This window comes from Empidonax traillii, unplaced genomic scaffold, assembly GCF_003031625.1.
Source record: "Empidonax traillii isolate 1590-97213 ecotype Southwest subspecies unplaced genomic scaffold, ASM303162v1 scaffold159:size1039807, whole genome shotgun sequence".
Classification (NCBI taxonomy): domain Eukaryota; kingdom Metazoa; phylum Chordata; class Aves; order Passeriformes; family Tyrannidae; genus Empidonax; species Empidonax traillii.
In genome coordinates, this window is record NW_020955352.1 from 506502 (window position 1) to 529080 (window position 22579).

Here is a 22579-nt window from a genome sequence, read left to right on the forward strand (position 1 = left end):
CCGCGTTGCAGCCCAGGACCCCCTCCCTGTGGCGGGTGTGTCCCTGCCAGGACCCGTGCAACCCCGCCCCCAGGCGCGCTCCGGAGCCGTGAAATGGGTCGCGTGACGCCATCGCGGCGCGACTTCATCTTTGTCAGTGAACAAAATGGCGCCGTACTGCGTGCTGGCGGCTCGGCTCAGGGTGAGCGGCGGCGCCGGGCGGGAGGGACGCCGGGCGGGGAGGCGGGCGGGCGGCGAGAAGGCGGCGGGGACAAGGGCACTGCCCGCCGGGTGACCGAGAGGGAGGCCGCCTGCAGCCTCCGGGCTGGGCCGGGCCGGGCCGTCCCCGCCTCCGCGTGTAGGTCAGCGTGTCCCCGGCGCGGCCCCGCGCCCCGTTTCCATGGCGATGGCTGGGATGTCGCGGCGGCGGTGCGGCCGCTGTCCGAGCCCCGGGGCAGGGCGTCTCCCGCCGCTGGGCCCGGCTGGCCGTCAAGGTGAGCGCAAGGTGAACGGAGCGGCGGGGACGCGGCCTTGGCGCCGCCACCTCCTCGCCCCCACAGATCCCGCGGGGCCGGGGTCGCGGCCAGAGCCCCGGGCGCAGCGGGGCGGAGAGCCCGAGGGCGCGGGGACGAGCGATGAAATAAAAGGTCTTTCCCGGGGGCGTGCATTTTTCTTTCCTCATCTTCAATTCCTTCCTCTTATCAGCGTGGGGCAGCACAAGGTGACTCCTTGTTGTGCGAGTGAACTATCTTTTGACTACGTTGACTATTAAAAATCTTATTTTTAATACGGACAGAGGCCTCTGGGTGACAAAGATACCAGGGTCTATATAAAGGAGAGCTAGGAAGGGTGGAAAAACAGATGGAACAGACACATAAACTGCCGTTTTTTTCAAGACAGTAATAATGTGTCTCACAGTCTTGTCTGTCATGACCTCTAAAACTCACATTTGCCTGTAATATGAGCTTGCCACAGAGGTTCCCTTCCTTGAGAGATTGCTGTGTTTAATATGTAGTCAATAATAAAGTTTTCATAATGTTTTAAAGCCTGGAAGGCAAATATCAGGTGCAATATATTTTTTAGGGCTGCTAACATGGATATAATTGCTCCCCTTAGTATAAAGCATGTGATAAGGGCAGGCAGTGTAACTTCTCAGTTTCCCACTTGTGACCTTGGTCAGTGTGTTCCCTTTTCTTAGGAAACCAAAGTAAGAGCTCGTTTGGCTTTTAGTATTTTGAAAGTACTTTGTGAATCTTAATTCTGTTTTTTTATTCCTTACTTTAGAGGTAGGTGTTTTAGAAAAGTATAGATTTGGGGTTTTTTAATTTAAACAAAAGTCACAGAATAGCACCATTTCAAATATAACTTGGTATAGTTGTTCTTAGTTGTTAAATAGCTTCTAGTTTGTACTTTGAACAGAAATGACTACTCATAAAATGAAGGCAAATCTTTTATTAGGGTAATGAATTGGTTCTCATTTTATGGTGTGGCACTGCATGAGAACAAGCAGTCACTTGCTAAAAATAATATGGTATAATGTAAAACAAAGGCTGTGCTGACACAGTCAGTACGAGGAATTTAGTGTTCTGCGAGGTTGTCTTCTGTTACCAGGCTCAGGATGCATGTTTTGTTTCCCCCCTGTGAAGGACTAAATCTGTGATGGTAATCAAACATGCCTCTAGGTGACCTCTTAAGGAGGCAAAAATTTTTTTGCCCCTGTGTAGCTGCCTAGAGGTTAATGAATATGAGCATCATCTTGCCAGTCACTGTGATAGTGCCAGCATTGACCATGACACACATTGGTTCTACCCACCTCCTGTCCTGGAACTGTTTTGGAACTGGAAGTGCACAGAAAGCTTCCCTCTGAGGGAAATAACTTGGAATTAGCCTGACTTGGACTGAATTATTATTTAAAGTATATTATTATTTAAAGTATAGTTCTAATAACCTGAAAGGGTCAAGATCTTTCTCCTGCCTATCTGAGGTAATGCTTTTAGGTAGCATTCCATTTTTCAAGCTACATCGGCTAAGAATTGACCTAAAGAGAGGAGTGTAAAACTCTAAATTGCCTGAAATATCAGCGGATTATTGGAGACGTGGTAGGTAAGTACTGAAATTCTGTATGGGCAGCTTTGTGTGTGCTGGCAAAAATCAGTGTTGGCCTGGGCTAAACTGGTCTTCAAAACCATAATTTTGGTTGCTCTTTGGAGGTGGATCTAGAAAATTAGGCTGCATTTACAATTTGATTATACTGCTTTTCTTTTTAGACTGAGTCGTGGTGAATGTTGGAAACTTAGCCAGAGTTCATAAATCAGGGAGGATGAGAAAAGATGGTATTTTGTGTCTCAACTGGGATTTCTAGGACTGATTTCCCGGATAGAAGTGTAGGTAATGTGGTTGCTACTCTTTTGAACATGAGCTTTTGCTTACTGGACTTGTCTACCTTATTGGCTGCCAAAATGCAAGTTAGTTTCTGAATTCAGACTCCTCTTGCATCTGGGCCATTCACTGTATTGAGCTAAATGCAAGATAGCTAGGTTGAAATCCGTAAAGAGAGGTGTTGGCTTCCTGACAGAGACTTCAAAAATCACGACCCATTTAATAGGCTGGCTTTCTTGTGTCTTTTAAGGAAGCTTTTCACCTGGTAAAACACCAGTAGACTCAGGAGCCCTGTAATGATTACTGCCATTTCTTTTACTGAAATCTGAACACAGACATTCATATTGGGATAATGGATTCAATGCCAGATGAGAGGAGGTCACTTGGCAGCTCTTTGGTCAGCCTGGAAATTCCTGGATAAAAGGGAAAATGAATAGATTGCTGGCTGCCTACTTCCTTTGACTGTTGGTTGCAAGGTGCGTCTCACTACTCTGTAAAAAACACGCCATGGAAGCCCTCCAGTGCGCTGCTACATTCCCTCTCAGGGAAGAGTGAGGGGGAATGAAGCTGTTAGGCTTGTGACTTTTCTTTTATCTTGCAGTTCTGCCAAGATTAAGTTCTGCCAAGTTCTGTTTCTGAGGATGCAATGGATAAAAAACCATGCAGGGAGAATAGACTGATGAGTGATATGTTGTGGATTCTTTATGAGGAGAGATCAGACCTTCAGACCAGGCAGTGTATGCTGTTTACTTGGTGGTGGTGGTGGAGCCTCAGGCTTGCTGTGTGTCAACATGAGAACAACCATATTGAATCAATATTAACTCCCAGCAGAGTAGAGAGACGGGATTAGATTTACATCCCAGTAGAATGAAGATAGCACTTTTTTAATAGGTCTTTTAAAAAAGTCTTGTGTAGACAAAAGTGATTCTCTAGTCTCCTGAAACTGATTGGCCTAGGTGATGAATTTCCCCAAGTCTTACTGGCCATTACAGAAACACAGCTTCGGTTTTCCAGACTTCTCTTGCCAATTTCCATGTCCAGACAGAATGCTTCACCTTAAACAAGTTCCCTTCCTGCTTCTGGTAGCCTGCAGTTGTGGTCAAGCAGAAGTCAACTACTTTGTAGTGCTAATTCTGTGAGTACCAGCTGAGTATTTATTTAGTATTTGAATAAATATTACATTTCATCGTGCTGTTTTGTGAAATAAAAAGATACATAGACATGTATATTCAACTGAAAGGATTCTACCTTAATTTTGTTTGAAAACTCCCTTTGTACCTCTTTTTGGAGACCTTGCTTCAGATTTTTATTATAATCGACTTTGGTCCCAGGCAAGACTAAGATGAAGCCACTGCCATTCTTTAACTTGCATATCTGTTCTTTTGTATGATGAAGTAAGAAGAAATTACTGCATTAAACCAAAATAAATTTCCTGGTCTGGGCAAGAAATTATTTTTCCATGAACAGTGATTAAATCTCTCAGTGTATTTTCCAGCCACTTCAGCACTTGGAAACTTTCATGAGACAATGGATATCTTGTGAGGTAAAGACATTTCCACAGCATTAACCGTGCTGGGTAAATACTTAAGTTAGGGGGGAAAAGGCAGAACAAAGTAAACATAAAAGTTAAGTGGCTACCAGATAAAGTTCAGCTTTACCTAGTCGGTGTGTTAAACAGTGAAAAACTGGGTGGTGTCTGATGTGGTTTGGTTGTTGTTTGGTTTTTTTTTTGTTTTTTTTTTTTTTTGCTGGTGGAAGAACAAAATGTCTCAAGTCTGACACCTGTGACAAGTTCTGGAAGCTCTGAGCTTAAAGTGCAGTACAGTGAAATTTGATGACTGGGTTTCCTTTGCACTCCTGGAGGAGCAGTGCCCTCTTTGTACCGCCAGGTTCACATTCTTCAGATATTCTTTCATGAAAGTGGTGTGTAGCTGCCGTAGGTCTGTACTGCTCCTACCAAAAGCTGTGTGTATAATGGCTTAGGATCGTTTGGTAAAAATGCAAATGGCACCCTTACTGCCAGTGTGCTGGCTACTGTGATCTCACCTAGCTTTCCTCAACTTCTTATTGTGAAAGATGCTAACAAATGTCCTCAAAAGGACAATAAAACAAGAGACTTGGCTAAAAATTGGTGATGTCTCATTGATCGTGATTATTTTGGGCAATGTTCTCAATGCTGGTAACAAGAAAACTGGAAAAAATATCGACAAGGAAACATTAAGATGCTTTAACAGATCTAAAGAATCAACTGGTATTTTTGACAAGGCAAAAACAGTGGTAGGTACGATGATTGTGTTCTGCACAAAGGATATTTGCTGATTTACAGTCATGCACACAAAAGGGGTGTTTAGTGCAATACCACTGTGTTTATTAACTTGCACTTATCAAAACCTTGTAACGCTGGAGTAGAGGACGAATTAAAAAAAAGTGGGATTTAGATTAGAGTTTCATTCTGGAGGAGGAAGAACTCTGAATTCTTGTCTGCAGTCTGTTTCCAGATGACTGAGACTTTCAAATGGTGTAAGAAATGCATGTGCCAAATCCTTGGAAGTTCTTCTGGAGGCTGCCCTCTGACTCAGTTTTCAAAGCTGCGTGAGAGCTTTTAGCCCTGGGCACTGACCTGTCTCTTTCAGGTCAGGTGCCTCGGCATAGCCTGCCCTTCTCCTGTGTTCCAGGAAACTGTCTCACTGTGGAGGCTGCCAAGTGAAATTAGGGCTTTTTTTTCATGGCATTTTCTGCTTATGTGTTCAGCTCACAGTATAGTTCACCTGTTGTGCAGTTAACTCACCTGTAGGGTAAATGCAAGGCTTTTCTCAGAGGAAAGGTGAGGGTGCCGTTGTGAGAGTGAGGTAAATAGCACCTGGATCTGTGCAGCCGGATTGGTGAAGCTGATGTGGGTTTTTTCCACATCTTGCCTCTCTCCTGCTCTGTGTTACATTGTAGACCAGGCTTGTACATCCAAGTCTCTCTAGCTAGGGTTGAAACACAGCTCACCTTATGTGGAAATACAGTAAGCTTTGTAACAGTATGCAGGGACTCTGCCTAGGAAACTTAGTATGTGATGGTGGAACAGAGGGGTGTCTGCTCAGACCCATGCTGTGTCACCTGCTGGTCCTTGAATGTCAGATCAATGCCAGTGAGCAAATACAAACCTAGGGTTAGCTTACTTTGGAAATGGTGTTGGTTCCTCTCCACTGTGGCTCTGATATGTCAGGATTGTAACAAACTGGTGTTTAGGAATTGTTTCAGATTGCCTGAAAGCAGATTTCTCTCTTGAAAGAATAAGGCATCTAGTGCCTTAAATAGAAATGTAAAATAATTTAGTAAATACTTTCTGTTCTGTGTAACCTAGTGTCTCACTGTTTAACGTAATACACAGTATTGTATGATCAAATGTCCATCGAGTGCCTTTAAAAACCTTTGAAATTCTTCTCTTCCTCAGCCTGCAAAATCCCAGTAATAAAACTGAAAAACATTTGGTTCACTGATATGTTACAGGAATTCTGTAAAGTTCTGGTGCTAATACTCTCCTTTTTTTCAGCATGCCTTGAACAGTGGGATACGACGCTACCATGTTTCTCCTGTCTTGTGCCAGCGGGCCAAGGTGGCCATGAGCCACTTTGAACCTAATGAATACATAAATTATGAGAAGCTGGAGAAGAACATCAACATTGTCCGTAAGAGGTAAGAGTGGAGAAGGGAAGAAGGGAGAGATCAGCGTGTTGAATTTAGCTCTGCAGTGACAGGAGAGGAGGAAAACAAAAAGTCATGGGGCCCTGGCATAGGGAATGTTTACTAGGGAGAGCAGCTTTGAGCAGTGGCAGTTAAAAGTGTAGTGAAACATGAGTTGTAATGTCTCCATGTAGTGGTGGGGCCCTGTGGGAAGGGTTGAAGGTTATGAGGAGGCATTGCAACATGCAGAGAACCAGGCCAATGCAGAGGAGGTTCTAGAAAGGACTTTGTCCTCTTTGTTTAATGCCCTCGTTGAGGAGTCTTCACGTTGGCCCTTGCCCCTTTCTAGGGCAGCAGCGTGTGGGCAGTAGTCATTATAGGATAAGGCTTCAGTGCACTGTGAATGTTCTCAACAGTGAATGTTCTCCTGTGTTCCGCTGTTAGGCATGGAAAGGAGGGCTAGGAATTTGTAGCATACGTAAACGTAGTGACCTTAATCTGCTGATAGAGGCTTGTGTGCCTGCTAAATTGTCATTCCTGCTCCACTTACTGTGGCAGTGGTTTGTGTGACACATCCTTTGGTCTTTGCATCCTTTGTTAAATGCGGTAGTTCTCATTTCAAGTTGTTGTCTCGACTTAGCTGCTTCCCAGAAGATCTTACCACTGACATAAATAGATTCCTCAACTGATACAGCTCCAGGATGAAAGGTCTGAGGTCACAAAATTCCACTTAGTTGTACTTGCTTGCTGTGGGATCTGGTATTCGTGAGTTGATTCTGACCTCTGTTTCACCTCCACATTTGCTGTCCTGAAGTATAACTCAAGAAATTAGCTGAGTCAATGCTTCTTTTAGTATATGAAGATTAGAAAAGAAAGCATACAATGACATAAATTCATACACTTTTGAACTTTTTGAACTGAACCATTTAGCCATGTGTCAGTTGATATTTTAGTGCTGTAAGAAGAGCATGCAGGTTTCTGTATGTTAAGAGGTCTTAACAGTATGAGCAATATAAGGAAGTGTTCTGTTACATGCTTAAAATGTTGAAGTACACAAGATACAGATACTAAAATTAATTTCCCCAGGCTTGACCGTCCCCTGACCTTGTCTGAGAAGATTGTGTATGGACACCTGGATGACCCAGCAAAACAGGAGATTGAGCGGGGCAAGACCTATCTGCGCTTACGGCCAGACCGTGTGGCCATGCAGGATGCCACAGCTCAGATGGCAATGCTACAGTTCATCAGCAGTGGGCTGCCAAAAGTGGCTGTGCCTTCCACAATCCACTGTGATCACCTCATCGAAGCCCAGTCAGGTGGTGAAAATGATCTTCGAAGAGCTAAGGTTACTATTGCAGAAACTTAACTTCTGTCTGCTTGAAAACCTCCTTCCAGTCGAAGGAAGAGCTTGTTTTAATTTTTTCCCAGAAGAACAGCCATGAGTGAGATATGGTAACAGATTGCCTGTGCTGGTCAGCTCTGTAGATAGGTGAGATGCACCAAATAAACAGAATAAATGGATCTTTGGGAGTTTCTCAGCTGAGATTCATCCATTACATGGTTTAAAGGACCACGAATGTAGGAAAAGCTAGTCTTGAGCTGGTTAATGATGGAAGCCTAGATCATGTGTGTGTTCTGGAGAGAGAAGATATTTCAGCTAAAGGGAGAGAAAAGATCTATTTCAAAGGGATAAAAAGGAAGACAGATTACTCTGTGTTGCAGTACGGCAGTGTGAAAAAATTACTGAACATTGCACTGGTGGTATCCTGTGAAGGGGAGACAAGTAGTTACTTTCCCAAAGCATTTGTTAGTGATTCTCTGAAGAGCAATAACTGAAGCATGTGTGGCTTTCAGGGCTCATGTGTGTAAAAGCACTGAGGATGTTGGTTTTTATTTGGGAATTTCAAAGTCTTGTGTGTCTGAATGCTGACTCACTGCCTTTTTAAAATTTCTCGCTCACTGTTTTACTGTTTATTTGTCCCCTAAGGGGCTTCTGTAGTATATAGACACATTCATCTCTGTCCTACGTACCGTGACGCCTCTGCCAGGGAAATCTTGTCAGAGCCAGGAGGAATTGCACCTTGAGTATTGATACCAGAATTTACAGTGAACAGGGGTCAGCTGCATTTTAAGATTTTAGTCCATATCTATTCTCAAAAACTGATGGTGCTGAAGTAATTGCTTCTGGCTTTCTCCTTCAGGCCACAGTAAGACAACTTACACTACTCTGGAGTGAATTTGGGGAGTTCTTGCTCTGCTTCTCTTAGTCCTAAGTTGTGCAATTAAGAATTTGAGACTTACTAAATCAGACAGTTTCTTTTCTCCCATTAACCTCCTGTCTTCCCCTTTCCCCTATTCCTGCATTTGTTCTCCCTCAGTGCAGTTATATTCGCTGCAGCCCTGAGCTATGTCCCTCCTTTGCCATCCACTCCTGCTGCCTTCTGACTGGGTTCTGCTGCTGCCAGTTGGCTCACAATGAATGCTGGCAGGCCAGAGGGTGGTTTGGATTTGCTCCTGGCACATCAGCATGCTTTACTGGGGGAGGGATGCACAAACAGAGTAAAGTGACCCGACTCTCAGTGGAAAACGAGGCTTACAGAACTGCTGCTGCCTCATGGGAAACTTCAGCAAATGTGTGCTGAGACAATTCTTCCATTATCTTGTTTCCCCTTTCCCTTTATTCTGAAGCTTAGCTGCATGAGAACAGTCTTTAAGAAACTCCTTCTAGTGCTTATCTTATCTACTCTGCCACTCCTCTGCCAAGAACTATCAGGACATAATAGTGTCATACTTCCTTGGCAACCATGGTTTTTCTCACAAGCAATTTTCACGGTGTGACCTCCACCAATAATGGTGATAGTGCAGCAAGAAAGGCAGCATTGTGTGAGTCTTAAACGAGGGACTTGGTAGAATGAGAAATGACCCTCACCAAATCCCCTGGTAGCAAGCAACTTCCAGTTCCATTTCTTTATCGGTAAAAATAAACCCAAAACACTTACCTAAGAGGTTTGAAATGTCTCCAAAGCATCTGTAAAGGAAAAGGAACACCTGGTAGAGAAGGAAGGAGCAGCTAGAATAAGTGAGGGAGAGAAGTTAAAAAAAATCCCTGAAATAGAAAAAATGAGCAGAGCATTTTTAAATGCCTTTTTGGTGGGGTATTCCTTATTGGCTGTTGCTGTTTGGAATTAGAAACTAAAAACGATGCTTTTAGTAGAGCTACAGGTGGGATGGAATTAAATGGCCTGTTACAACTGTGTGTCAAATGGTCTTAGTTCGTTTTGCTTTTAAAAGTGGTGTGCACCTCCCTCCAGCTGCTGCAAAACTGTGAAGCAAATTACAGATAGGCGTGTGAGGGAAGGGAGTGTATTTAAATGAGCTTTTGATGTATGGAAGAACAAAATGTAATACTGATGCTCTGTGCTTCCCTGTGTGAACAGGACATAAACCAGGAGGTGTACAACTTTCTAGCAACGGCTGGTGCCAAGTACGGAGTAGGATTCTGGAAACCTGGGTCGGGAATCATTCACCAGGTAAAGTGTGTGTGTGTGTTTGCAATCTTTGAACATGCAGTGACTCTTTTACTTTATGGTGAAGAGAGAACTTAAGTGGAAACCCTTAAAGAAGTTCACCAGCTGAGGGAAACAACTTGCTTTCTGCAAGGCAGGCGAGGTTTCTTACTTGCTCTCTCTCAGTTATCTTGACAACAGTGGTTTTTTTTTAAAGGTTATTTTGGTCAAACTGTAACCTGATGTGTGATTAGGTAGTGCCAACAGCATGCCATGTGAATCACAGAAGCCTGAAATACCTTAACTGCTTGTGGACTGGCTCCTCTTAGTACAATTGGAACAGTAAGGTGATGCCATCAAGATGGTTACGTAGGGTTAATGTGAATTGCTTTTGGTGCTAAGGAGAGCAGCCTTGGTAACATACTTTTTTTAGGGTTATTATGTATGCATTTGCTTCCATAAAACCCAGCAGAGTATATGAGGACACCGAACAGAGCTGCATACTTTTAAGTACTCAAGAATGGCAACACATAACCAGTTGCTATGTGAATTTGAATAAAATGCAGAACAGTTTCCAAGTCTGAGATTCTCTTGTTATTTCACTTGGATCTAAAACGAGTATGACTGTCCTAAGATAACTTACCACTTAATGAGGCTTTTTGTTTTTTTAAAACCAGCACCTCTGTCAGGATTTCCCTAACTTCCTTGTGGTTGCTTTGCTTTGTGGGTCCAGTAGTCATTTTTCATTGTTCCTCTGAATCTCAGGCAGTAAAAGTTGAAGAGCAGAATGAAGCAAAAGTGGAGAGGAGAATGGATGAGTGGTAAGCATCCTATCAGCAGGCAACTTGTGACAAGTCAAGAACTCTCTCCAATGTTTTCTTAGCTACAAAATGAGTTACTAAGGTTACCTTAGCTTAATGTGATGCAACAGGTGAACTCTTCAAAAGGTTATGGGAACATCTCCGGTCATTTGTGCTGTGGAACCACTCATGACATCTGTCACACGGCAGCATAGCTCCATGCTATGGCTACCAGCTTTCTTGTGGCTGACTTTCTCTGGCTGGAGAAAATTGGTCATGTTGTATAGCTTCAGAGTCCAACTCTGGCAAAGTGAGGCTTTGGAAGTGACCTTTCTCCCACAAATGTATTAATGTGAGCTACAAACAAATAAACCTGAAAGTTGTAAAAGCAAAGCTCTAGTCTTTTTAATGAGGGATCACCTTCAAGTTGTTCTATGATGCATGTGCTGTGAGTTCTGTGGTACCCAGAGAGAGTGTCCTTAGTGTTGGTGTGGCACATATGCAATGAGAAGTTCATTAGCTTGAGGTCTCCACTTTGTCACTATCACAGAAAACTCTTTTTTATTAAATAACCATTTTGTGGTTTTGTTGGTAATTGGAAAGTCTTGCACAGAATCACTAACAGCAAAAAGGGAAGGGCCAGCCTCTTGGTGAGGGATTCTTCTGTGTGATTGGGTTTTGCCTGGCATCATGAACTGGAGGAGCCTATTCTACTGCTATAAGAGCATAAAGATGACGGAAGGTCTTGATATATCCAGTCTAGCATTGGATAAGTGAACTGACTTGCTCAGCAGTTTATTAAGGGTGTGGAGACTATGGAACAGACTCTTGAGCCTTAACAAAGGCTAAATAAAGTGGCACCTTAGCAAAAGCCTAAAGTGGAGGGAAGGATTCTTTTAGTGAAAAAAAATAGTGATTGTTTTCTAATTTTTTTATTATCCTGGGACAAGCAAGGATCCTGGGACTGAGACTTGGTACCTTGTGCTGTCATTACATTCTGCACAAGGAGCCTGAAACAGAAGAGAATTTCCAGTCCAAACCAAATTCAATTACTTTCTTGCTACTGAAATCTGCAAATACAAACTGATCTCAACTCTTGTTCTTGTCTTCTTTCCGGCTGTCTTCCCCCTCCTTTCCCAACAAACAAGCAAGCAAACAATCCATTTTTATTTTCAGATCATTCTGGAGAACTACTCCTACCCTGGGGTTATGCTGATTGGCACAGATTCACACACCCCAAACGGAGGTGGCTTGGGAGGAATCTGCATTGGTGTGGGTGGAGCTGATGCCGTGGATGTCATGGCAGGAATCCCTTGGGAGCTCAAATGCCCAAAGGTAGGAGCACAAAGAATACTTATCTGTAATGTTAAGGGTGAGATATGTGTAAGGAACATTGATTTTCAACCACTGTGTATATAAGGCATCATATATCGTTGCAATCTGAAAACAATATACCCCACAGGAGAACTATATACTATTACCTTTCTGAAAGGAAGTAATGTCAGTGGGTTTTTTCTCCCCATTAATGTTGTTTAGGTTATTGGTGTAAAACTGACTGGCAAGCTCTCAGGTTGGACTTCTCCTAAAGATGTGATCCTGAAAGTGGCTGGCATCCTCACTGTCAAGGGTGGAACAGGCGCCATCATTGAATACCACGGACCGGGTGTGGATTCAATCTCTTGCACGGGTAAGACAACACAGATCTCTTACCTGAAAGGAGTGTTATTGAAGCTGAGTGTTGAGTGTTGGAGGCTGGGAAGGGAATCAGGCAAGAAGAACTCAGTGTTCTTCCTTAGCTTGGCCTGGTGATTCATACCCTGCGAACTGGGAGATTTGGGTGAGCATGGTGTAACAAAATAGCACTCCCTCTCAATGAAAAAGTGACCTCTCTCTGTTAAATCTTCTTGTGACTTTAAGAACATGGGATACTTAATTGTGAAGAATCCTGTAAGATGGTACATCAGGATAAGAGTAAGGGTGGAGGTATTCCAGCATATACTTAAGAAGACAGAGATGCCAGAGATAAAGAATGACATTTTCATTTCAGCCTAAAATACACTGTGAATAGAAAAAAGAAACAGGTTAAAGGGAGTATATATGTGACAGCAGCTAAACAAAAAGCTTTTTAGAAAAGGGGTGTGGGCAGAGGATAGAGCAGAAAGGAGCAATTTGTAACATGCAGTCATATACTAGCTAATTGTGGGTCTTGGGTGCTGAATTTGAACCAGCAAAAATTGCAGTTCTCTGTAATGTGCTAGCTCGGACCAAATTGCGAGAGATGTCCCTTCCTTTGGCTTGAAGCACAGCTTTCAAGCTGGACTTCTCCTCTTAATTTGCCTGACTTGGCTACAACTTGGAATATTTGGATTTACAAACTGAGAGCAATTTGGAATTTTTCTTCTGTGAAATCAGAGGAACTTGACCTGTGGTATCTGTTCCTAGCTTGTTAATTGTAAAGCAGCAGCTTCTACAGCTTCATTGCTATGCCCTTGAGAGGCATGGGTAATCCCAGTGCTGTGAGCAAATATTTGGGATTATTTTTCTATGTTCTGACACTGGAAGCATTTTATTCAACCCACTACATTTCTCACAAATATCTGGCTCCTCCAGTAAAGATAAATGAGATGGTAGGGAGGGACAGGACACCCATTGTGGGTAGCAGAGATGCTGCTCACTGCTGTAAATGTATTTGGTGCTCAGTGCAGATGGGGGTTCCCTGTCATCCCTTCCAGTATCTGCAAGAATGAATGTGACTTTCGGCTCCTTCCTTGCAGAAAAGTCTGGTTGCAGGCACTGTATCAGTCAGAATCCTTAGGGGCTGAGCCAGTCATTATGTTACCAGCGTGTCCTCTCAGCTGTGGATTTAGGTTTTGATCCCTCTTGGCTTTGCTGTCTTTTCCATGTACTGGCTTTTGGACAATTGGATGGCCTTGGACTTTCTTACTGACCCCATGGTCACCTCTCCCACTTCTTCTCTAGGAATGGCAACAATCTGTAACATGGGGGCTGAAATCGGAGCTACCACGTCGATCTTCCCGTACAATGCACGCATGAAGAAATACTTGGGCAAGACTGGGCGATCTGGTAAGTGGGTTTGGTAGTTGAAGTGGGTAGAAGTATGGGTTCAAGTGAAGATGTGTTCTGGGAGCAGTATCTTCCTACAGTGGTGTCTGATGTGACTTCTGACCTCATGTGGTCCTATAGGTCATCTGCTGTAAGTAGAAAGCCTGTAGATGAAGTGGCTGGGGAAGTATATGCTGGACCCCCTGTGTTTAGCTGTTCCAAACTTTTTCTTTTCTCTCGTATTTGCTGCACTTTTCAGATGCCCCTTCTTTCTTATTCCAGATATAGCTGCACTGGCAGATGAATTCAAGCAACACTTGGTACCAGATTCTGGTTGTCAGTATGACCAGGTGATAGAAATCAACCTCAGTGAGGTAAGGCTTTCTTTCTTTTCACCATCTTGGCTGTCATGACATGACTCTGCTTTGTGTGAATGAAGGCCAAGCTGGGAGTTGGATGCAATACCCCTGGCACTGTACTAGAATACGTAAAATACACTCAGGTCTGCTTCACTGACAGCTTGTGCTCCAACATTCTTGTAGGAGAATCCTATTTAAACAGCTTCCAGATAGAGCTATGAAAGGCACTGATTTGCTGCTGTGTTTTGGGGTTATTCTTTGCTACTCTAATTTCTGACTTTGTCACCGTTTCTTAAAGCTGAAACCACATATCAATGGACCTTTCACACCAGACCTGGCGCACCCTGTGTCAGATATTGGTGCTGTGGCAGAAAAGGAGGGCTGGCCTGTTGATATCAAAGTTGGTGGGTAGCATTTGCTCTTTCCTCTGCCTTCATACTTGTGGCATAAATGTTGCTGTCTTGGGACCCAGTCTTTTCATTGCTGCTGTATGTCCTTTGCCTTTGGTGCAGTGTCATCTCTTCATGGCCATATTTGCTGGAAGGAAAAGTGACTGCCTGGGCCAGGTGTTTAGGATGAGATCAGGAATAGTAGGAGGGATTTTAATCTCAAGACAGACCATTTTTTCAATTTTCAAAACTTTTGAATGTTTGGGTTGAGAGGAATGTTACCTGTTAAAGAGCACTTCTCTTAACAGTCTGTGGCATGGATTTGTCTGTTGCAAAGATCTGTCAGGAGCATGATTGTCAGCAGTTGGCTGTTGAGCTCTCAGGACGTAGTCAAGTTAGTACTTTCTGTCCTAAAGAGCAGGCTTGGAAATTCACTTGGAATACTCACTTCTGGGATAGTAACCTGTGGGTTGGCTTCTCAACCTTTGCCCATGGGGGCAATGAAAAGACTGGAAATACATTGTAAAGCCACATCCCAGGTGGGAAATGTATTATTCAACAGTGTTACAAATGGGATACAGTTACAGCAACGGTAACTGAAAGAATTTATATTTTGCTGGTTACCACTCGTCAGGATTGTACAGTATGTCCTCATGTGGTCTTCATACTGTAACAAAGCATGCTTGCTTTTCATCATTTCCTTCATTTCTTACCATCTTGCTTTGAAGTCTTTTCTGTCTTTGTGGAACAATACCTCTCTCTGGTAATTTGCATAACTGAAGTGCAAGTAAGTGACACTGAGATCTTGTAAAACAATAACCAGAATAGTGACAGGGTAGTGTGTTTGACTGTGCAACCTCCAAAGCTGGACAAGGGATTGCTTGTGACCACAGTATATTGCTGGGTAGCTTGGCAGTGTTAGTACCTGAAACCCTTTCAGATTCCTTGTCAGCATAAAAGGTGGTTGTCCCTTGTTTTTTCTGCTGAGAGACAGGTCAGGGAGAAGCTTCCTAATACCAGGGCTACAGTAACCACCTCCCTGTTCTGTCAAACACCACAGGCTTGATCGGCAGTTGCACCAACTCCAGCTATGAGGACATGGGACGCTCTGCAGCTGTGGCAAAACAGGCATTGGCACATGGATTGAAGTGCAAATCAAAGTTCACAATCACACCAGGTTCAGAGCAGATCCGTGCCACCATTGAAAGAGACGGTTATGTGAGTATGGCTACTCTTTACACTTCCAAACAGTAAGGGTTAAATTCTTCAAGACAGTACTCAAGGGTCCTGAGGTGATAATGGAAACCTTTTAAACTTTGTCTTCACTTATTGCTGGAGGTACAATTACTGAGGTAGTGACTGTCCTTGTGCTACTGTGCCTGTGGGTCCTGCTGTCACCCTGACAGTGTTTTGACCTGATATCTTTACTATCTGGACATAACAGGATCGGAACTGAACAGAGCTAAGACAGTTATCAGGAACTGGGGCCCTGAGGAGATAACAGTATGCACAGCGAGGGATGCCTCATGCTCCTGGAATTCTGTAGATGGCCATGACTGACAAAGGCCTGCAATCCGGTTTTCTCATTTAAGAACAGTTTAGAAGTGAGCAAGCTCTTTTGTTGGAGGGTGATTCCCAATTTAGACAAAACTTTTGGCAAAACTCATGTTTGATTTAAAAAGAAGTGTTTCTGTAGAGGAACCATTACCTACTTTCTTCCCTTTTCTGGGAGAAAATGATGTTTTAATTGTTTTACTACTTAGTAAATGTTAGATGCTGTCACAGCATGGGGACCGAGTCTTTACATGTGGATATGCTCAGCCAATACTTAATGCCTCCTCCAACCAAGTCCACAGTCATGCCTTTCTTTAGCAGCTCCCCCCCTTAATTAAGTCATTTGCGGGGTGGACTGAGCAGGCACACACACACGCTTGCACTGTGGCCAGTTCTCTCCTTACATGGGCAGGAAGTCTGTAGGATATTAATCAGACCAGACACTGCCCTTCAGTCAAATACCTGCAAGTAGCTGGATTGTTCAAGTTGAAGCAGGTAGAGAATGGGAACATCATGGCAAGTCATCCTGTGCTCTTCCCCAGTGTTAACTTACGGCCTTACTGCAGTCAAACCCCATATATTTACAAAAGTGTCTCAAAACAAACAAGGAGGGGAATTTTTTCACGCTTGGTGCTTTCTATTAGTGTCTGCTTCCCCTGAAAGAGCAACCCCAGAAACTTATTCCAGATTTTCTACCAGTAACAAAGTTATTCTCTGCCCCCAGGCGAAAATCCTGCGAGAAGTTGGAGGGCTGGTTCTTGCCAACGCGTGTGGGCCATGCATTGGCCAGTGGGACAGGTAAAGTGAGAGACAGACCTCGCTCTAGCTTTGTGTCTTTTAGCTCTTAAAGTGCTCTTGTGAAGCCAAACGTGATTGTAAATACAACACACTGGGAATGAAATGTTTAAAAACCCACTGGCCATAGCTGTCTGATATGCACTGGAGGAGGAGAAAAGAAAGACTGCAGATTTATACTGAACCTCTAAGTGAATGAAGCTGCAGAACGGACACACATTCTGGAGTCTTTTTATAGTAGGCAAAAAATGGGAAGAGAGATGTTATCTGTGAGAGAGGGTGGACTGAATGTTGTGTGGTCCTTTTAAAACAGGAAAAACTAATTGGTCCAACTTCAGTCACTGGAATAGCAGGAAGAAAAATTCCCAATAGAAGGGATGGGAGACACATTCTCATGGGGCTTTGTCACTGCTGATGGTGGGCTATCCAAAGGCAATGTACTTGGTTGTTTAGACAGTTCAGCAGTGCTATGAAAACTACTTCAAGAATCAGTGACTCGGGTTTGCACTGCTGTTTGTTCTGAGTCTTTGCTTGAGGGAGAAAACATGTCCAGGCACCAGTTCATGTTTCTAAAAGGTAGTGCTGCCAAAATGAAGCTGGGGGATTTTAGCAGTGAGACATCTGGAAGCGGTATCCCATTTAGATCTGATGAGCATGTTTGCTTCTTTCACAGGAAGGACATCAAGAAAGGAGAGAAAAACACAATAGTCACATCCTACAACCGGAATTTCACAGGTCGCAATGATGCCAATCCAGAGACTCATGCATTTGTGACCTCTCCAGAGGTAAGAAACAGCCAGAGAAGGGGCCATGGAATAGTTCAGGGTGCCTTGGGAATCAATTCTTGTGCCTACAGGAAAGGCCCAGTGTGGCTTGATTAGTAGCTTGGCTGCTGGCTTTGAGACTATTAGACTTAAGACTTTCAAATGAAAAGATAGAGGGTAGAATATACCTTTAAATTTGTCATTTTTTCTTTCAGATTGTCACAGCCCTGTCCATTGCTGGCACTCTAAAATTTAACCCTGAGACAGATTACCTGACAGGAGCAGATGGAAAGAAGTTTAAACTCGAGGCACCTGATGCAGATGAGCTGCCCAAGCTGGTAACTGCTCGGTCTGGAGGTGGAGGGAGGGAAGGCCTGACAATAGCAGTGTTTTATATGTACTGAGAGAACATTCAAGCACTCACCTTATCCTTGACATGTGGTGTTACAGCTAGAATGGGGGCAGTTGTCTGTTCTTTTATGTGCTGTTATCTGCTTGTTCTTTTATGGGCTGTTGTGGATGGCTGAGGCTGATGATTTTCCTTTCTTCTTTGGAAGGAGTTTGACCCAGGCCAGGACACCTATCAGTACCCTCCCAAGGATGGCAGTGGGCAGCACGTGGACGTGAGCCCCACCAGCCAGCGCCTCCAGCTTCTTGAGCCCTTTGATAAGTGGGATGGCAAGGATCTAGAAGACATGCTGATCCTCATCAAGGTCAGGAGCCAAGTGGGGGAACACCAGCTATGACAGGTCTGCTCAAACAGAGGTTTGCACAGAAGCTGCTAGAAGCTTTGGATGTGCCTTTGAGCTGTTTTTGATTCCCTCCCCTACAACCACATTGTCATGGAAAGTGAACCAAGGGTCTTCCTTCCTTCCAGGTGTTTCCTTCTGATACTTCTTTCTGTTATAACTAAGAGACTCCTCTCCTTTGGGCCAGTGGTTAGCTAATACCATGAAAAATGAAGCTTGTTGTAGCATGGAATACGATCCTGCCCATACCATGCAGTCTGCAGAATTTGTCTCAGTTATAACCTGCAGCAGAAAGGTGGATGGGTTCTTTAATTAGCATCTTTAATAACTGACTGTTCTAAGATGTATTTTGTGTGAAATGGGGTCATTGGGAACTTCTCATCCATCAGTATGCATGTTCTCTTCCTACTTTATAGAAAATACTTTGTAATAAAACATTGCAATTTGGTCTTTTAATGGAGATAGGGTTTCTCCTCTCTGCCTGAGGTGAGTTAAGAGGATAAAAACTTCAGTTAATACAGTTATGGGTTCTGAAATGCAATCCCTTAGGAACTGACCTTTGGGAACCCTGATGATTTGGCAGAGTTGCAGGTACTCCCAAGGGTCATACTGAGCTGTGCTTAAGTTTTGGACAAGGCAATTCCTTTGCAAGCACTTTGAGACTTACCAATTGGAAGGCCATTATCTCTGGTTGAGAACTGTGTTCTGACAAGCTGAGAAGGCTCATGTGCAGTTTGGAAACTTAGAGGATAACACTTGGCATCTTGCTGAAGTCCCCCAGCAGGGAGGCTGAGCTGTAGCAGGAACGGCTTAATTGCTTTTTGTACGTGAAAAACCTGCTGCTGAATGAAGCGAGGACATGGCAGGAGATGTCACAGCTAAGCTAATTTTGGTAATTTACCCTTTGGAACAGGGCTGTTCTTCCTACCCAACACAGGCAGAATGACCACTGTTTTCTGCGTCAGAGTGCCTTGATTCTTTAACAGATGTGCTTGTCTTGGGTTTGTGCCTTTAAAAAGAGAGGTGATGATCACAGAGTGGGTAAGGTTGGAAGAGACCACAGTGGGTCATCTGTCCAACCTCCCTGCTCATGCAGGGCCATCCCAGAGCACATTGCATTGGATTGTGTCCAGACAGTTCTTGAGTATCTCCTGTGAGAGACTCCACAACCTCTCTGGGTAATCTGTTCCAGTGCGTGGTCACCTGGACAGTAAAAAAGTTCTTCCTCATGTTCAGGTGGAACTTCCTGTGCATCAGTTTCTGCCCATTGCCTCTTGTCCTGTTGCTCGGCACCACTGAGAAGAGCCTGGATCCATCCTCCTGGCACCCTCCCTTCAGATACTGATGGGCATTGATGAGGTCCCCTCTCAGTTGTCTCTTCTTGAGGCTGAACAAGAGATGTTCTAGTCCCTTAATCATCTTTGTAGCCTTCTGCTGGACCCACTCCAGGAGTTCCATGTCACTTGTACTGAGGAGCCCAGAACTGGATACAGCACACCAGAGTGTGGCCTCAGCAGGGCTGAGTAGAGGGGCAGGATCTCCTCCCTTGACCTGCTGGCAGTGCTGTTCCTAGTGCACCCCAGGATACCACTGCCACAGGGGCACACTGCAGGCTCAGGGACAACCTTTTGTCCACCAGGATCCCCAAATCCTCTGCAGAGCTCCTTTCCAGCAGGTTGGCCCCCAGCCTGTGCTGGTGCATGGGATTATTCTTGCCCAGGTGCAGGATCCTGCACTTGCCTGTGTTGAACTGCAGACAGTTCTTCTCTACTCACTTCTCTGACCTGTCAAGGTCCTTCTGAAGGGCTGCACAGCCCTCTGGAGTATCGACCACTCCCCCCAATTAATGCTTCACAATTAAAAGTGTTGAAGGAGGGTCAAGTACACTCCTCCATCCTAAGACATTCTTCTCTTCTACTGCCCTTTAGGTAAAAGGGAAATGCACTACTGACCACATTTCTGCAGCCGGACCGTGGCTTAAATTCCGTGGCCACCTGGACAACATCTCCAACAACCTGCTCATCGGTGCCATCAACATTGAAAATGGCAAAGCCAACTCTGTGAGGAATGCATTAACCCAGGAGTTTGGCCCAGTCCCAGACACAGCCCGTTACTACAAGGTGAGATGTTCCCCTGACACATCTATTTTAAGAGGATGTTTACACTTTGGGCAGTGTGTGCCAAAAATGAGGATGTTTCCCTCCTGCTCTCAAGTAACAGCAGCTGTGAATTCCCTTAGCACTGAGGCTTTTTCTTGGTACTTATTCTGATGATTGCAGTTCCTATGGGAGATTCAGTCCCTACCTGGTAGGGGGAAGAGGGAGGAGGATCCCATGACTCCGAGGGTACCAGAAATCATAGACAAAAGAGGAAGAACTCCTTTAGGCATAGCACACCTCACAAGGCATGAGTGTCATTAGACTGTAATTAAATCTTGCCACCTGTGACTAGTCTAATGTTTAAACAAATTACAGTCTTATCCCCTTTATTCTTTAACACTTGGTTTTGAATCTCAAGAAATGTCCTTTTACTCTCTGGACAACTTGGCAGTTGTCTCGGATTGGCTCTTCCCATAGAGAGAAGTTAAAATTTTCCATATCCTTTCCAGAAGTAGAGCAGAGATCTTGGCTGGTGCGAACCTTGGTCTGGCACAGCACCATGGAAGGAGAGGTGGCAGGAAAAGGAAAGAAAGGATTTGCTTCCAAGGAAAGGAGCAGTCCTTCCCAAGAAAGGATTTGAATCCTAAGGGCAATCCTCCTCAGCCTTTGTCGGCAAAGGATGGCAGTGCCTAACTGCTGTGAAGCACTTAATTCTTTTATTTCTCTCCTTTCTTAGAATTAAATGGAGCCTTCTGGGAGAAGGTGTTATAGCACAGCAGTGTCAGTGAAACACTGAAATTAGATGTGTGGGTGGATATTTATTGTTAATTCCTCACTTGAGTGGCAGCAAAAATGTAAATCTGTCTTTTATCACAGAAAATGGGTGTCAAATGGGCAGTTATTGGGGATGAAAACTATGGTGAAGGATCAAGCCGGGAGCACGCAGCATTGGAGCCACGTCACTTGGGAGGCAGGGTCATCATCACCAAGAGCTTTGCCAGGATCCACGGTGAGTCACGCTTCCCCTGTGGTGTGTGTAAACAGGATGTGTTTGGTTTGAGTGGAAGCAGTGTTTACCTTGCCCTGGGGCTCAACGCCTACAGGCATGAACCTTACCTGCTGACAGATGGCAGGGGGTCCCTCCTGTCAGGAGTCCTGTTACATATCTAGTTAGATATGCCACAAACAGCGGATGTGCTGATCTTGCTACAAAGATAATTGTTGCTGGAATGCTACCCTGAGAACACTGGGCAGCCAGAAGGTAATCCTGCTTTCCTGCAGTGGGGCATGACAAGAGTGGTTGGCGGTTTGTTCTCTGCAGAAACCAATCTGAAGAAGCAAGGTCTACTGCCTCTCACTTTTGCTGATCCAGCGGACTACAACAAGATCCATCCTGTGGACAAGCTAAGCATTGTGGGACTGAAAGACTTTGCACCTGGAAAGGTAACAGTCCGGTGTCTTGTCGTGCACTTGGGGGCAGGGATGTGCCACTGATGGGAGCAGTGGTGAGCTGTGTGCTTGTGAGGCAGCACTGGCAGTGGTGGGCACTGCAACCTCCCAGCCAGGCAAGACACAGTGGCCTGGGGGGGCTACAGGGCAGGTCACAATCAGACTGTGTTGTTCTGAATAGTGACGAGATACCCTTGTATGATACTCTGAGTTCCTGCTGACTTAAGCATGAGTGTTTCCTACAAGGAACTGCAACCTCACTTTTTATGTTAAGACCTACCCCGAGCTACAGTTTTCCCTTTTGAGCCCTTTAAAAACATGTAGGAATTTTCCTGTGAGAAACTTCAGATAACTTGCGCCCTTGAAAGAGGGGGGGGGGAATAAAAACTGTCTTCTTTCTTTAGCCTCTGAAATGCATCATCAAACATCCCAATGGGAGCCAAGAAACAATCATGCTGAACCACACCTTCAATGAGTCGCAGATCGAGTGGTTTCAGGCTGGCAGTGCCCTGAACAGAATGAAGGAGCTGCAGCAGAAATCAAGCTAAGTGCGCACAATGCCCCAGTGCACTGGACTCGATTCAGCTTTGGCATTTTCATGAAAGTGCAATTCCATGCCTACTGTTGGAATAAATGTCTGATCAAATGTAACCATAGCTTCCTTTTTGTTATGGTACTTCCTCTTCACTGACACTATGAAAAGGGAGTGCAGCTAGGCTTACTTTTGTCTTTTAAATTCCCCTGCTCCCTTTTTCTATTTTGGCTCAGTTTCAGTTGTCCCACAGTTATTTATACTTGGAAATAACCAGCTAAGGTGGGTTTGTCTGCTCACTTGGTTGTTTTCTGCCCATTCACTTTACTGATGGCTAAAGATTTAAAATGAAAATAAAGAATGTGACCATCTCTTCTGCCATGTGTTATTGTATTCATCATCCTGATCCCTGTCACTGTTGCTGGGAAGGTGGGAAAGAACTTCTTGTAAATTACTGCTATATGGAGCAAAAAACAAACAACAAACCACA

General features: G+C 44.3%; 1 protein-coding gene across 1 annotated transcript; it reads left to right on the forward strand.

Annotated features, from left to right (window-relative positions):
* Nucleotides 1–68: 68 nt before the first annotated feature.
* ACO2 (aconitase 2) lies at nucleotides 69–22465 on the forward strand. The gene is made up of 18 exons (XM_027884986.1): nucleotides 69–181; nucleotides 5900–6042; nucleotides 7117–7375; nucleotides 9468–9560; nucleotides 11513–11671; nucleotides 11873–12023; nucleotides 13316–13420; nucleotides 13682–13773; nucleotides 14057–14162; nucleotides 15208–15365; nucleotides 16426–16499; nucleotides 17170–17281; nucleotides 17476–17598; nucleotides 17818–17973; nucleotides 19938–20129; nucleotides 20985–21117; nucleotides 21430–21551; nucleotides 21962–22465. The coding sequence occupies exons 1-18, from the start codon at nucleotides 146–148 to the stop codon at nucleotides 22103–22105; spliced, it is 2358 nt and encodes a 785-aa protein (XP_027740787.1). The 5' UTR covers nucleotides 69–145; the 3' UTR covers nucleotides 22106–22465.
* The last annotated feature ends 114 nt before the right edge of the window (nucleotides 22466–22579 follow it).

Coding starts and splice junctions, on each gene's coding strand:
- ACO2 (XM_027884986.1), top strand. CDS start 146: ATGGCGCCGTACTGCGTGCTGGCGGCTCGGCTCAGG. Junction 15,366..16,425: donor CCATTGAAAGAGACGGTTAT/GTGAGTATGGCT, acceptor CTCTGCCCCCAG/GCGAAAATCCTGCGAGAAGT. Junction 17,599..17,817: donor CAGATGAGCTGCCCAAGCTG/GTAACTGCTCGG, acceptor CTTCTTTGGAAG/GAGTTTGACCCAGGCCAGGA.